At 41.0% G+C, this 16,332-nt stretch overlaps 1 protein-coding gene across 3 annotated transcripts in view; it reads left to right on the top strand.

Moving 5' to 3' along the window:
* LOC138259847 (RNA-binding protein Nova-2-like) overlaps positions 1-13,512 on the top strand; it is a 202,094-nt gene extending 188,582 nt beyond the window's left edge. For all 3 annotated transcript variants that reach the window (XM_069207750.1, XM_069207751.1, XM_069207752.1), the window contains exon 4: positions 493-13,512. In XM_069207750.1, the coding sequence (XP_069063851.1) occupies positions 493-1,509 (1,017 nt within the window). In that variant the 3' untranslated portion in view covers positions 1,510-13,512. The remainder of the gene's footprint in view (positions 1-492) is intronic.
* The last annotated feature ends 2,820 nt before the right edge of the window (positions 13,513-16,332 follow it).

The following is a 16,332-nucleotide window of genomic DNA, read 5'->3' as shown; positions in this document are numbered from 1 at the left end:
CTATCTATAAGTGTCTCATAAACATTGGTGACAAGAACAATGTTGGTTGTTTTCACAAGTACATGTGTAGATGGTATATATTAAAGAGAAATGACTAATGCATTCCAATGGAAGGGCATGTTTATGGCCACAATTGTAGTGTATCAAAATGTTGGAACGTGCTGTATCCTTCCATTATGAACGTGTTCCCACATTGGACTCTTACTTATACATTAATTTATTGTGAATCAGAAGTTATATCTTACTACTCCTTTTTCAAAAGAAGGATATGCAACTAATTCACTATTTTTTATAGCAAGGTTTTTCAGGCAGGGCTTTTGCCTTCTAACTTGAGGAACAACAAATCACTAAGGACCTGAGATTGCTCAAATTTTCACACGGTTTACAGCAAATAAAGTGCCTATTAAAGAACCTAATAACATTTTCTTCCCACTGTTACTTCATGATTGTTGGGAAATATTTAGTAACCCATTTTGTATTTGTCCCCTGCAGGCAAAGTTGATCGTCCCCAACAGCACAGCTGGGCTGATCATCGGCAAGGGTGGCGCCACAGTGAAAGCTGTTATGGAACAGTCCGGAGCCTGGGTACAGCTGTCTCAGAAACCTGAAGGCATAAACCTGCAGGAGCGTGTTGTGACCATCAGCGGCGAGCCTGAGCAGATCCACAAGGCAGTGGACATTATTGTCCAGAAAATTCAGGAGGATCCGCAAAGCAGCAGCTGCCTCAACATCAGTTATGCCAATGTTGCTGGCCCTGTGGCCAACTCCAACCCTACTGGTTCACCATATGCCAACTCCACTGATGTGATGCCAGCTGCAGCTGCGGCTGCCTCTGCCTCAGGGTTACTGGGACACACCGGCCTGGCTGGAATGGGTGCATTCCCTGCTGCACTTCCTGGCTTCACTGGTAACGACCTTCTAGCAATCAGCACAGCTCTCAACACCTTGGCAAGTTATGGCTACAACACCAATTCTATGGGCTTAGGAATCAACTCAGCAGCTGCATCCGGTGTCCTTGCTGCTGTAGCAGCTGGTGCAAACCCAGCAGCTGCAGCAGCTGCCAACCTCCTTGCATCCTATGCTAATGATGCCTCTACAAGTGCAGCTGCTGCACAAGGCAACCCGATGGGTGCTTTTACCTTGGGCTCCCTTGCTGCAGCCACTGGTGCCAATGGTTACCTAGGTGCATCCTCTCCACTTATGGCCAGCTCCCTCTTGGCAACGGAAAAGCTGGCAGAGAGCGCTAAGGATATGGTGGAAATTGCTGTCCCAGAGAATTTGGTGGGGGCAATTTTAGGGAAAGGTGGCAAGACTCTGGTGGAGTATCAGGAGTTGACAGGAGCCCGAATTCAAATTTCCAAAAAAGGGGAATTTATCCCAGGCACCAGGAACCGGAAGGTCACCATTACAGGTTCGCCAGCATCCACGCAGGCAGCACAGTATCTCATCAGCCAGCGGGTGACCTATGAGCAAGGAGTCCGTGCCACAAACCCACAAAAAGTGGGGTAGTAAAATAAACCCTTGCCAGGAAGCTTCCCCTTGAGGAAGCTAATGTGTAGAGTTGTTAGGGCCAGTCTGGGAGGACCAGCAGGAACATATGTCAAGACAGAATTCAAAGGAAAACAAATTATCTCTTGCTTAATATATGGTTTGCCAATGAACCCGTTGACAATGTGTGATATGTATATATTGCAGTTTTTGTTAATTTTAATAGAAAACAAAAAACACATATGTTTTACCCTTTATTTCCCCATATCTTTTTCAGCTGTATGTTCTCTTGCAGTTTACGCTTAGTTGCTCCCTTCTCACTTTGAGGTTACTGGGGTGTGTGCGAGAGAGGCAGTTGGGCGAATTAAACTTCCTTGGGAATTTTTCATGCTGCTGGGTCTCTGGTAGTTTGGGTGTTCTTGCGGAAGGGCAAAGGAGCACTGGTTATTTCTAACCTATTATGAAGCAATCTCAGAAAACCTCTTAAATAGTGTTTTAGGGAGGAGGGAAGTAAGATTTCTTTGAACACGGCAGAGTCTAGCATTAAATTGGGGACTCTTTTACTAACATACAGACTGAACATCCTCTTAATAACGCTAGTGGAGAGTTATTCCGGAACTTCTGGAAAAGGGCTCGAAATTGTGCCCAAATAATGCTAACTTATTTAAACTAGCTCAAAATGTAAGCATCCTTATCACATATGCTGTATGTGGAAAAAATTAACTTCCCTCCTTGATTTATTTTCTTTTGGGTTATTTCTGCTTTAAATCTGAGTCAACTGTAGCATTTATATGTCGTTTAAGCTTGGATAAGGTTGCCACCTGTTCTGATTTTTTAACCACAACCCTAGATGACTGGTAGAAAAGTAAAACGTGTAGCTGATATTTCTTTAAGGAATAGTATTTGAAATACTGTTTAAAGAGTCCTAGACCTGCCTCTGTGAATTCCTTCTAGTGCAGCCTCCGACAATAGTCTACCCCATGCCTATAACTGAGCTGAAGTATTCCTCAACTCTGCTATGGGAAAGTGACAACTCATGCTTTCTTAGAATTGTGCCTGAACAGTTTGCATTACATGGTAAATTGTAGTTACCAGAGGCTCCTGTGGGAAAATAATTTGGTGTCTGAGTGGAGAAAGACCTCCTTCAGTGATCCGGCTTGATGAAAATATTAGTAAATGGAACCCTGACAAATTTTCCCTCCAAAGCCTTTACCAATTGTAGTGGCTAATTTTCATCACTTGTCAATGATAAAGTGAGAGAGCTTCCTCGCATTAGGAAGGATGCTTGAAACAAATACATGGCATGAGGCGCCCTTCGATATCAGACATCAGTTCATGTGAGATCAACCGCAGAGACTACAGACATGGCATGTTTGGTAACTGCCTGTGGCAACGGAGTGCACTTACTTTTATGACAAAGCTGGAGACATCTTGTGATCACAGCAAGTCACGTTCTGTAACACTTTTGGTGGCAGCTAGCTAAAGGTTTGATTTGGCATGTTGTCCCGTTAGGACACTTTGTGTTACAGTTCTGTTGAAAATAACGTGGGGGGGGGGGGAAGTGTTTGATACATGTACTCCCTATACCAGAAGAGAAATCACATTTTGGCCAAGCAAAGCCAAAGTATTTAGCCCACACTATTCTATAACCTTTCTGAATTTCCAAAATCCAATTCTAGTCTATGTCAGAGTGGAAATAGTATTTAAATTTAAATTCAGTTGGCAGTGGGCTAATCCAATATATTCCCATTTGTATTAGAGTGCAGTGTTAAGCATCCCAACTGACATTGCTACGGATTCTGGGACATACAGTCCTTAATAACACTGGAACAAACACACACACAGGGGCCGTAAATCTCCTTTATTTTAAATTTCAACATCAGTGATCAAAAGATCTTTGAAGAAAAGAAATGCATTTTCTATGGTGTCTCCACCCCTGCTTGCCCGGATGTATCAGGGAAGAAAGGGTATTACATGAACAAACCTAAAATGGACAAACTGAGTTAGTGGCTTACAGCCACTTTTGGAAGATATGAAACTTGAATAACTCCTTGACTCTCAGGATTAGCACATTTTGAGATCTTTAACGCTTGACGTAGTATACTACCAAACCAGTATTACATTTAAAGGAACTTTATATTGGCGGAGGGAAGGACCTTGTAAAGAAGGGGTAATTTATTTAAAGCAAAACTTTTTTTCACTAAATAACATTTTTAGACCAAGTAATTACACACCACTACATCTTTCACAGACATATAGTCAGCAGTTCTGCCAGCGTAGACTCAAGCAGACTCTCTAACCTTCTGTACATACTATAAACTAGTTGACGGTCCTCAAAATGCTGGGCTTCATCTGTAATAAATTCCTTGACACCAAAATAGATTATCATCATAGAATGTAAAGTGGACGTTAGAAAGGGAAATAACTGGTGTCGCTTATTAGTGTAAGGGGCACCCACTGTACCAAGCTGAAATGAGTGTGCATTTCCTACAGAGTGGTGTGTGCTGTGCAAAGTACCACGTATTCAACTTGATGGTTATAGGGCCTAAGGTAACTATTAAAAATTAGTTGCCGAAAGGAACTACGCAAACGTTTTTAAACATTCACTGCTTCAGAATTTCTTCACTTGAGCTGCCTTCACAATCCATGTGAAACTGCATGCTTGACAATGAGTTTCTCATTATCTTGCTGCAAGTGGCTGGACACATGTTCATGTATCTGATGATGTTCACTCTTTTTCACTTCTGTTCCATGACTGGGTGCTGCACCCAAATGAATTCCAGTGGCTCTGGTATCCAAGTAAGGTATCCAACTTTCATGTTTATGAACCCAGAGCACAGCACATTTTCTGGGTTTTCTCGGACTCAGGAACTTCACCAAAGGCCTATGAAGAAGGCAGCAAAAGTCAATTCTTTATTTAGGAGGGAGTACCAAAAGTAATTTGCCAAAATGCATGAATTAGTTCTCTTATTCTTCACGTCCAATGATCTGATGAGTTGACACAGCCAGTCCTCCAAACTAGTTGTGGGTTACACTGTATTAAGAAGATACGTGAACTCTGGGATCAGGTGAAAGGATTCTCCAATGACGTACAATACACACTTCCAGATTTATTTGTAGGACTGTTATCTGTCAAAGTAGACGTGTTAACAGTGATCAACACCTTCTCATTAGCGTCATTGTCACCTCTTCTCAGTGCAGTCCAGAGAGGCACTCAGGTCACCAGAAAAACCAAAATATCCCTGGAATCTCATTTGCTCTCTATTCACTATTATCTTTGTAGTATCTGAGTGCATGCTTTTAACTTCCAAACCTTTGATTGCATATGAAATAGTCTCCATCCACAATTCTCCATAATCATAGCACTCAAGTGTTTTCACCTCGTTTTGTGTGATATCACTCTGAATCATCTTTGCCCCCCACAGTGTCTGCCAGGTTCACACAACCATTAGTATGGCAAAAGTATCCCAGTATATACCATTTATGAAGAACTCGCCAAGCCCAAGACTGAGTCTCACCCCAGGGCCACTCACCATTTCCTCACATGGTCTATCCTTTGACACTATTTGAGAGATGGTGCTCTACTTACTCGGAGCCTGCTGTCTAGTCTTGCCTTGCCCAACTACAAGCTCACCTTGAGATTTGTTGGAACAGAAGCAGGTCATTCTGCAGTGTTTTGGGTTAACTGATCTTGGTCACACACATGCTACCTCGTTATCTACACAGTGTCATGGGGTGCCATTGTTTCCAGGTTTCTTGAGGAGATTCTCATATCTATCAGGAGTACTCAACATAGTTCATGAACCAGGCCTATTTCTTCTGGCTCTGAGGGTGTTGTCTCTTCCCCTCCTTGTGATTGCTAGCTATTGTATCTTCTGTGTGTAAGTCCAAAGGGCCTCTTTTGTGCTGCCTCTCTTCCCCATCAGACCTGTAAACAGAAGCTCTTAGAGAATTGGTTCCAAGAGGTAACTTACATTCACTGCAATCCCCAAGAGATAACATATAGCAACTTTTCGTCCCACTTTAAGAGAAAATACAACCCACCTTCTACAGTGAGGTCTGAGCATTTTTCCACTTTCTGTGCACAAAATGCTGTTTTTTAACTGGGGACTAACAGAATGGTTTGTTCTTATGTGCTAAGAAATGCAAAAATCAGCTTGCCTATCAGTTTTCATCAAAGGGAAATCATAGCACAGGTGGCACCCTTCTTTATGCACTGCATACATGCTGCCTGGTAGGCGCTGCAGTAAGGGATGGGAAAAATAAGGTCTGTACTTGCTGAAACAAATAGGAAATAACATATAATGTCTGACAATATCACATTAAGGGTTATGCATAACCGTTTTGAATAACAACACCACAGTCCAATTGAGGAGGTACTCGACATTTTGAGAAGTAAAGGACTTTGCAGAAACTCCAAGAGAGATTGTAATGTTAGTTTTGCTGAGCTCAGCGTATGAGGGTATCCTAACCTCCCTTCTTCCTTACATCATCTCCACACACTTGCCCAGGCAGGTGCTCAACAGCATTACCTAGTTTTTAATATCTTCATGCCAAAATATTGCATCCAGAATCTAAGCTACCACTAACACCATTAAGGAAAATCTATCTATCTATCTATCTATCTATCTATCTATCTATCTATCTATCTATCTATCTATCTATCTATGTATCTATCTCTGAGATAGATATGTTTTATGTGAATATATATATATATATATACATATATATGTATATAGATTGTGAACACCTCATCTATTACCTTGTTTATGCATGTATATGTGTATGTATATAAATATATATATATGTGTGTGTGTGGAATCGAGTTTCGTACATGTGGATATGAGAACAGTAATCCATATATGCTTATTTTCACAATATAGTATTAGTCAAGATTCTGGATTCAACATCTTGGCAGGACAATATTATTTACCGCGATGTTCCATGACGCATACTCTGGGCACAGTAAAAATCAAATTGTTGCCATTCTTTAGGTTCATGGATAATAAGGGTTGGGGAAGAACTGAAGCAAAAATAAGTTGTGATCATAATCATTTGGACTGCAATGAATGAGGAGCACTTTGGTTCTCTGTGTAGAGCTGTTGAAAGTGCTCCATTCATTCTACCAGAGTTCCCTCTGCATGTTTCAAATAGCACGTTTGCCTAGTAGAAAGTGAAAAAATGACCATGCTAGCAAAGTTAATTTGGGCAAAAATCCTACCAAGGTCATATACTCCCAGCAATATGAATTTTATCCCAGTGTAAAAAAGTGATGGTAAAAGATGAGGAGGTAAGCTTGCATATTGGGCAGTGCCTTCTGAAGCAAGTCGGGCTGGTTACCTCTATTAAATACCGGAGAGAGCCAACTGAATCTCTTGCTGTAACTATATGGTTTCCTCGTGTACCCCATGCCCTATCCCTGCTCTGATTTCAAACGATTATTTTGTAGAGATCAGAAATGTGAAATAGCATTAAAGATAAGCAATATAGTAGCATTTTTGCACTGAGTATTAAGTACACAGAGACGAGTTGCTTCAAGTAAACGGGGGTCCCCCTTATAGCAGCAGTGCAGTACTATATGTAATGAAAACATTAATCGTATCTACTAAACTCTAGTCAATTCCCACAAATAATTAGTGTTTAGGCAAGTCCTTAATCCTTGCTTATTTAATATTTTCTAATGTGCCACCTGTATTTTATAATAGTGTTATCTTCAGTGCAGTTTATTGTTAATCTTTCTCCATTAAACAGCATTTAGTAGGTTCTATGTAAGACTATATATTAAACAAGTATATTATGACAGAAATATTGTTTCCTAAATATCTTTTACAAAAATATTGTTCCTTCGGGCAAAGATTTCTACTCCTAATTCAAATTGGGCAATATTGTTGTAAACGATACTTAGGATCAAATATTTCTTTCACAATTATTTTCACTACTTTATTGTGGTACTGTATCACCTTGTATCATCTGCCATGTTTAGTTATACATCTATCATACCTAGTCAGCTATCTCGACTAGCTAGCTATTTTTGATTAGCTCGCCATCTTGTACTGTCTTCTAAAATAGGTTTGTCAGCGCCTTACATAGCCACCCTTGATCTGCCATTACTAATCTCACCTAGGTTGATGAGGCAACGACCTTGATTGGTCAACTGAGTTTGGTTAGTCACAGCCACCTCGATTGGTCAGCTAAGGTTTGTCAGTCATTGATCTTGTGCATTTAGCGATGATAATTGTGCCAGCCTTGTGCTAGGGGCAGCAGAATACTCATAACTACTAACCTTGTCTGAACAGCCTTGGCATCCATCTTTAAAAAAAAAGTTCACTATGTGTACTTATTCAGCCATGTTACTTGGCAATCGATGACAGGTTTGGTAGCTGTCAGACCTATCCAGTGACTAACCTATTTTGACCAGTCTTTTTTTTATTATTCAAGGATCTCATACTGTCAGCTATCTTCCTTAGTCAGACATCTGTCTTTGCCTTAAAGGGCAGTTTGATTATGATTGATGATAGATGAGTAGCCTTTCAAACTGCACCGGCTGGCAATCTCATTCCATTCCTGCTCAATGCTTGCATTTCCTGTATTGATAAGCCGCCATTTCCGGTTTTGTACCATCTTCGCGCCCACCTGTCATGCAGGCTGCTTTGCGGCAACTGTCCCATTGCACTGCTGTTCCCAAGAGCACTGTTTAGAAATAATTCAAATATATAAAAATGCTGCTGGGAGTTATCATAACTTTGCATATCAAATTTGAACGGGAATAAGCTAGAGAAAGAAATGGACAACTTAAGAATAATAATATGAAATCCTTTGTGCCAAAATACACGTACCTGCTATGGTTTTATTCTTTTTGCGTTTTTAAAGAAAAACAAGAAAAGAGAAATCAAAGAAGGCTCACTGTATAGTAACCCATTAACAAGTGCCAAACATGATTTAAAGAGAAAGTGTAGCCGTTGAGATACGAAATATAGCGTTTTTAGAGAGTTTACAGTTCAAGACTACTGAAAAACATAATTAACAAAAGAGAAAAAAAAAACATAGCACTATAGGATGTCTAAGAATCATCGACGTTTGTTAGAAGCTTTTTTAAAATAGTACAATTTGTATTTTGTGATGTTTGACATGAATTCTGCATGTCGTGTTTGCATGTTCTTATAGCCGAGAAGCAGGGGGTTGGAAAAGGGTGTATGACTGTGCTGCTCTGATCTATTAACGATGCCGGCTGAATCCACAAAGCACTTTTTAGTATTTCAGGGTAGAAATTTGCTTCTTGTTCCTCATTTTCTCATCACCCTTATCCCATTTCCCTCACCCTTATCCCTTTACCTGGCCTTTTACACGCCTATGGCAGCAAGACGAGTGCGGAAAGCATTTTGCAGGTGACCAGGCACGGCTGTGGGAGCGGAGATGCTGCCTCGACAACTGCCATCAGTACCCAGGGGCAAGTGCTCCGAAGGAAGGAGTTGAGGCTATTGGCTTGAGTTGGGCATGACCCAGAGGTTGCTTCCTCTTTTTGGGACGTCAAGGTGAGGCGAATCAGACTTGGTCAAATGCACTCTGTGTCCCTCTCATGGAATGCCTGATGGCAAAAGTGACAAAGCTCAGCCTGTGTTCACATTCCTCTGAAGTTAGCTCAGCGCAAGCGGGAATGGTATTTTTTATCATGGGAGCATGAATGCTCCAGGCTACCTTGTACCTGTGATCTGTTATACAGGTCCATTGGCTTCTACTGCTGTCTTGTGAACTCTTGTTGCTGGCGCTGCAGAAACAACAAGCCTAAGGCCCTGATCACATTTGGCCCGATTAATTGAAATATTTGTGGTAACACCTGTTATCGGATTTATGAAATTATGAATTGTGCAATAAAAGCCCTACTCCCTGCATACATTTCAGCAGGAAAAACCTGCTGCAATTTACCGAGGGGCAAATGCACATTAATGAGACAGCAGTTTTTGGTGTGGTAAGCATTGAAAATCTGCACGCTAAGCCCAATTTTTCGAGCATTAATCATCATTGGGTGATTTATATCACACCCTTTTGTGCACGAACCGTAATCGGGGTCTAAGAGTACAATTTTGTTTACCAAAACGCAACACCTCTCCCTTTGATGTTGCTAAGAACCACTTGTTGAGTGAAGTACCATCCCTTAGCTGATAAAGGCGATCAACAGAATCCAAAACCTGCCTTCTGTCTAAGCTTGTCTCCTAACTGTTACCAACTCCACGGGCAACATTGAAGAGGAAAACACAAACACAGGCTGAGCTTTATGCTATAATGATTCTCTGCAGTAGTGTGCAGTGGCCAAATGTGGAAGAAACACTGCTCCTTTTCGCCAACAAGTCCAAACCGGCACTATCTGAAGGGGCCAAAAAGTCCCCTGCAAGATATGTTTACACTTTTGGGTGGAGGTATATTTTCATGAATCTGTTTTTGTTGTTCAGCACGATCTGTGTACATTTTGTGCATTTAACTTTGAAGGTGATTTTGTCCGTTCAGAATAAGAGCCCACGTATAGAATTTTTGGAAGCTTAGATCAGATCCTAAGGAAAAGGTATAGAGATGAGCAGTGAGATCCACTAACAGACAATGTTAGCAGTGAGCAGGCGATCAAAGGGTAAAGAAGATATGGAACGGCTTCATGATGTTTGTGGCAGAGGCTGAGGGTCCACTGGAAAGCAGTGATTTGTTTGCTCTGAGCATCACTTTTGAGCTGAACGTGGTGTCTGAAGACTGAGCGCAGAAAGGAGGTGGCTCAGAGAGGCTGACTTGTGCTGTAATGACACGCATCCTCCACTTTTTTTGTATTTAGGCATCAACACCTTTTGCTGAGCATGGAACATTTAGCTGATCATAACAGTATAAGGGGGTGGGGGGGAAAGAGACACACAGAATAGGGGAATAATCATTCTACAGAGTGAATACTGTTGAGGTTTTCTGGGCACCATGTTGCTAAATGTACCGGGGGTTGGTATTTTCTGGCCTTCAGGTTTCATTTGTATTCACTGTTTTAGCAAACACCTGACTTAAAAAACGCCTCCTGCTCCTCCATCTTTATTCCACAACTCAGACTCTGCATCAGTGGGTATTCGTTTTTGAGGGTCCAACCTATTGTTAGCCAATCACAGGTTCTCCCTACATGTTACCCTCTTGAACCTGCTTTCACACATGGGCATGTGGAGGGTAAAGGGATGAAACACAGTACAGCGAGTCTTTGGAGATGCCAGCCTTTGTCTTGGGAGAAATAAGCTGGTGGAAGATGCATCAGAGATTTTTTTTTAAGTGTGTTTTTCTGGAGCCTGGGGGCATGCTTTTGATATCTGATTAGGCTGAAACCATGTTACTCAGTCAGTTTAGGACCAGCACTCCCAACAAGCATCCTCTGTAGTGTATTTCATAAGTATTTTTATTGCATAAAAGAAGAATATATGTGTATTTTATAGACTGCTGTTTAGTGTTACTCCGTGACTTGTCAACTAACAGCGTCGCACGCCAACAGCAGACTTTAGGATGGAAAAAAGAAGCATTTGTTAAAGCATGTGTTTCTGCAATAGAGGCTTTCCCTGATGTAGAGAAAACATCTCTCGACCATTCAAATTATGGCCTGCCTTGTGCAATACAATTTTGGCCAAAGCTGAAGTGGTCCTACAGACTCCCCAATGACCCTAATTGTTCTGGGGCTTATTCTTTAATACCCCCTAAGACCTCTGGAGTGGGTTATACAGACAATAGTAAACACAAGTATTGAGAGATACAACGAGTCCTTTAGCCTTAGCGATTTGAGAAGTCATTTACAGCATAGCTTGATTTGTAATAATGTGAGCATAAAAAACTTTTTTATACGTCAAGAAATATCTTGAATGCATTGATTCACCATACGTTAATTAGTGAGCTTTATTGACTGTTACTTCAGCCATTTAAGTTGACATTGTAGCCCAGCAGAGCACATGATGATGTCATCAAACAACGTGACCCATTGGTGGGTACCTCATGATGGTCAATCACATGGTGAAGGAATTCGCCACACTGTCTCACCGACTCTGTCTGACCAATCACTTTCCTCAGTCTTCATGCACCATTGTACAGAGCGTTGCATTGCATGGCAGAACATACATTATCCTCTCTGTTTTATGGTGTGTTTAGATATATGGCTGCAGCCATCTGGCATATTCACACATTGGAGGAGGGCTCGCTACCATTGGGTCATGTGCCGTTCCGCCTTTCTCTAGCATTTTACCATGTCACCGTCTTTCAGTCCTGGCTAGCACTTGCCGACCAGCCACTTCGCTCCTCAGCCTGTTGCACCTCCTGTGTATCCTTCCCTCCCTCACCTTTTCCCTACACCTTCGTGCCAATTGAAGGAATCTCATTTCAGGCTTATCAGTTTGGTTTTTACTTTTTCTTTCTTCCTCCTGTTCTTAATGTGTGTCTGGACATCCATGCTGCAAAAAACATAAAATGTGAGTTGTCAGAAAAAACAGTAATTTTTAAACAGTAATTCAGTCGGCGTGGGAACTAGGCAGAATGGCCGGCTTTACCTCTGGACTGTTTTTATCCTCACCACCCTCATCTCAGCATCAAGGGACATGATTGGTTGTTGCACCATAAACGGACACAGCCATTGGTCACCCTCAAACTTTGGTCCATCCACTGGGAAATCCATCTAGCGTTATCTAGCTTCACACTACTCCTGGACGGCCATCTTGTCAACTGTCTTCTGAACTTTGACCTTATGACCTCCACCATCATTGAACTTTTAACCTCCCTTCTGTGTCCATAAACCTGTGTTTTTGGGATTTTTCCATCATTCATATCAAACAAAAGAAAAAAAATCTCTATATACGATGTGCAATTCTTACACTTAGAAAATAGTGTGGACATTTTGCCTGAGAGAATTGTCTGAATCACCACCTTCCATTATTTCATTGTATATTTCCTAATTTTGTTAAACTGTTGGGGCAAAATCCTCATTTTTCTGTTCAACATCACAAGGCAGGTTTCATAAAACTGTTGGCTGTTAGATTGCCAGTCTAGCCAATCTGTTCCCCACAATCATTTCTAAAACTGAATTAAAAACTAATAGGAAGGAAGACATCTAAACATGGGATTAAGGATGGAATGGTAATGGAAGCAAAATCCATATCCTAGAGACTAGTTTATAGTTTTAGACTGCCTAAAACATTTGCCCAAGAATGCGGTCTTGGCTACTTATAAAAGAAGTATGGCAGTATTTATGTGGGGTGTTTTGATAACAAGACTTAAGGGTGGTTAAAACCCCACAAATCTTCAATAGAACATATTGTTCAGTCAATAGTCACCAAAATAAATTTGTTTTAGAAGTGGCTTGTATCTTAAATCCCAATTTACAACCGCACAGGGAAATTCATAATGAATTAGAAACAATCAACATCGTTGAATTGACAAAATGGGATGTGGATGAACCCGGGGGTATTTTTGTGCAGCCAGAATGTAGTTGCTCATGGGTTTGCAGAAATAAACAAATTACCGGGGCATTTATCAATCCCTCATCAATTTTCAAGGATCTAGAAGCCATCCTTATTTGTGATCATAAAAACAAATTAGCCACTTAATACCAGTAAGCATGATATTCCAGCAGACATTGCATGCTTGGGAACAAACTGCAATCCCCAGTACTGATTCAAAGGTCAGAATCTATTTTTCAGCAGAAAAGCTAGCTGGAGTAGCACTGAAATTCTTAAACAGCCAACATATTGCATGGAACTGTCTCATCTATTCATTAAAAAACTCTTTATAAAACAAAATATAACTATTTATTTTAACATTTGGAAAAAGGGAATGACTGGAATATGTTTTATTGTTAGTTTTTTTCAAAAAAAATATTAATTTCCATTTTCATGATGGAGTAGTGGTATATTTAATGTTTTAATAGTTGTGTCTGTAAAGTAAATTGTGTATTAACTTGTGGCTAGTGGAGTCAGCATTCTAGTGCTAAGATAATTAACTCATCTTTCTATCATGATAAATGTTCATTTCAGCATTGCTCTCGTCTTCCGTTGTCTTTTCTTTGCATTTTCCACAACACTTAACTCATTACTAATGGAGTGAGACCATGGCCATCATGAGAAAAAAACCTCTGCTGTTCTTTAGAATGTCAAATGCATAACTTGAGCTACACATTGCGTCAGTCTTCAAAGATTCATGTATGCGCCTTGTTCGACCATCGTGGAATACTGCACACTATGTGCCCATTGTTTTTTAATTGACTGTATTTTGGAGGTCCATGAAATCAGATTCTCCACTCACTGTTGGTCTTCATCAATTGTAGTCTACACTTTGTATCAAGCACCGTCATTTAGACATTGCTCTTCATGCTGGCCATTTTAGAGCAGAGTCAGCTATTTTTGTCAGGTATCTTAGGTAATGTATTGCCTTTGCGTTGGTTGTCGTAGCTGATATTTTGTTTTGTGCCACCTCTTTTGAATCAGTGTCTGCCACAGTGGCTAACAAAGGATAAGGTAAGCACTCAATCAATCATTCAAGACACTTTCCTTGTAAGGTAAATATAAACCATACCAATCCAAATGTCTCTCTTGTTCCGAGATTATATGGTGTGTTTAAGGAAATTATTTTAGTGGGAAATTATTTTAGTGTACCACAGTTATTAAACTTAATTGTTAATTATGATCCAATTGGATATCATAAAGTGAAGGCATACTTTTCAGTGGACAGCATCAGCTGGTCCACATTGTATGTGATGTTGGATTGGATTGTGTTGGATGTTGGATTGTCTCAAGTTCGAGAAAGAAAGAGTGGCCATTTCCTACGTAAAAAGTGTAATATAATGAAACTAGGCGAAAAAAACAGTTGAATCGCATTTCTGAGTACTAGTTCTTGTTTTCTCTCCCATGTTGCAGGTGGATGCATCTGCCACTAAGAATCCAAGATTTAGAAATGTGTGTGGAAATACTTCAGGAACCTGGCACTGGGAAACTTTCTAGAAATTAAATTATGTGTTTTATGATCCAGCACATTCCCCAGAGTGCTCCGTTCTCTGGAACAAAAGATGAGTGCCTGGAGGGCTCATGTTTTTTTTTAATGTGCAATCATCGTACAAGTAGTTGGAGAAAACGTCCACTTAAAGTAGGTTTGCAGGAGAAAATAAAAATGAGGCACTTTTATTTGGATAATTCTTCAAAAAAAATGGAAAGAAGCACACCTCTGGCTAGTTATGACTGCCTGCCAGAAACTCCGCCCTCTCTCCTCATCACTTCCCTCAATCTCTTGCTTTTCTTTTAAACTAACTCATTTCTCCCACAGGTATCCCGTGCAGAAGACAAAGGTTTCATGCTTGCAACTAAGCAAATCCGTGGTTGGCTACACAAGGATCACACTATGGTATGCACTTAAGTATTACTTGAAACTTAACAGTGCCTCCAGTGAGCTGGGATTGTATTGCTCCTGAGCAGACTCTGTACACTGTTTACTAGGTGCATAACAATTCCTCCGGGCGTTTGGGCTTATGTTGCTCCTGTGGTTGGGGGGGGGGACTCAAAACAATGTTTTTGAGTTTATGCTTGTGGCTAAGTAGTGCTTCTAGGAATTAGGCTCCCACTATACCTGGGCGAACTACCACCTAAAACTCCCATCATAGTTGTGGTCTTTCCGTCTCCAGACATGCAAGCCTTGGAAAACACTCTCATTGAAAATAAAGACAAGCTTAAATTCCCTGCAGAGCTAATCCTCACACCTCCTTGGACTCTGCCTCATGCACAAGACACTGCTGAATGCCGCTGCACCTGTTCTGGAGCACATTGTCCATACTTACCACACAGCACCACAGCTCAACACTAAACAGATGAAACTGAAAATTCCGCATCCATTCACTAAAAGATTTGGTAACCACACCCTCGACCAGTTAAGGAGCACTTTGGGGCCGCCACATAACATAGGAGAGCACACTAGAAATGGCAAGATACAGTGACATATCCACGTGAGTTAGTTGTGCTTTCCCACTGTTTTTCTCAGGGCATTTTAGGGTCCAATTTTTAACAGATTATGTAGTATTTGTTTTCTTAATCTTTTCCTTGCCATAATGCCAGTCGTTTAACAAACAGGTTTTTGAAAAAGATTTTTTGAAGAATTTGATGTTTTTATTTGTTGTTGTTCGAAATGGGGTGTCTAATTGACGGTGGTTTGCACCCTGTCAAAGTATGGACCCTCACTCTTGTCAGGGTAAGGAAGTCACACAGCTAATATAACACCTGCTCACCAACTTGGTAGCTTGGCACAAATAGTCAGGCTTATCTCAGAGGCAATGTGTAAAGTATTTGTACATACAATAAAAACACCACAAAAGTACTCCATACCAGTTTAGAAAATGTCAATATTTATCTGTATAAAATAAGACTAGCACAACAAAAATTCAACATACACAAGTAATGATATGAATTTTCAAAGATTAAATCTTAGTAAAGTGCTCAGACACACAATAGCTCCAACTGGGGCTATCACAGCGTCTTGACGTAGTAGTTCCCAGCAGTCCGACGCCACTCGTGAGGGAGTGCGTTCCGGTCACGGAGTCGCACAAACCGCACGTACAGTACCTTGGAAAATGATGAGGAAACAAAGACGTTGCACAGAGTCGGGGAGATGAGGCGTCACTGGAGCCGGTGTGGTGTTGGTTCCTTACTACTACCTGGAAGATGTGGTGTTGGTTCATTCCGGTGGCAGGGGAGGTGATGTGGCGTTGGTGGCAAGGCATCAATGTCACGGTGTCGCAATCACACCACAGGGCCCTAGGTGCTGCAACTGAGTTGGAGTTGTGTGTCACGGACACGGCACTTGGGACTCATGCTGTGG

The sequence above is a fragment of the Pleurodeles waltl genome, chromosome 9 (genome assembly GCF_031143425.1).
Source record: "Pleurodeles waltl isolate 20211129_DDA chromosome 9, aPleWal1.hap1.20221129, whole genome shotgun sequence".
Taxonomy (NCBI): Eukaryota; Metazoa; Chordata; class Amphibia; order Caudata; family Salamandridae; genus Pleurodeles; species Pleurodeles waltl.
Note: the sequence above shows the minus strand (reverse complement) of the source record. Positions and strands in the feature narration are given on the sequence as shown.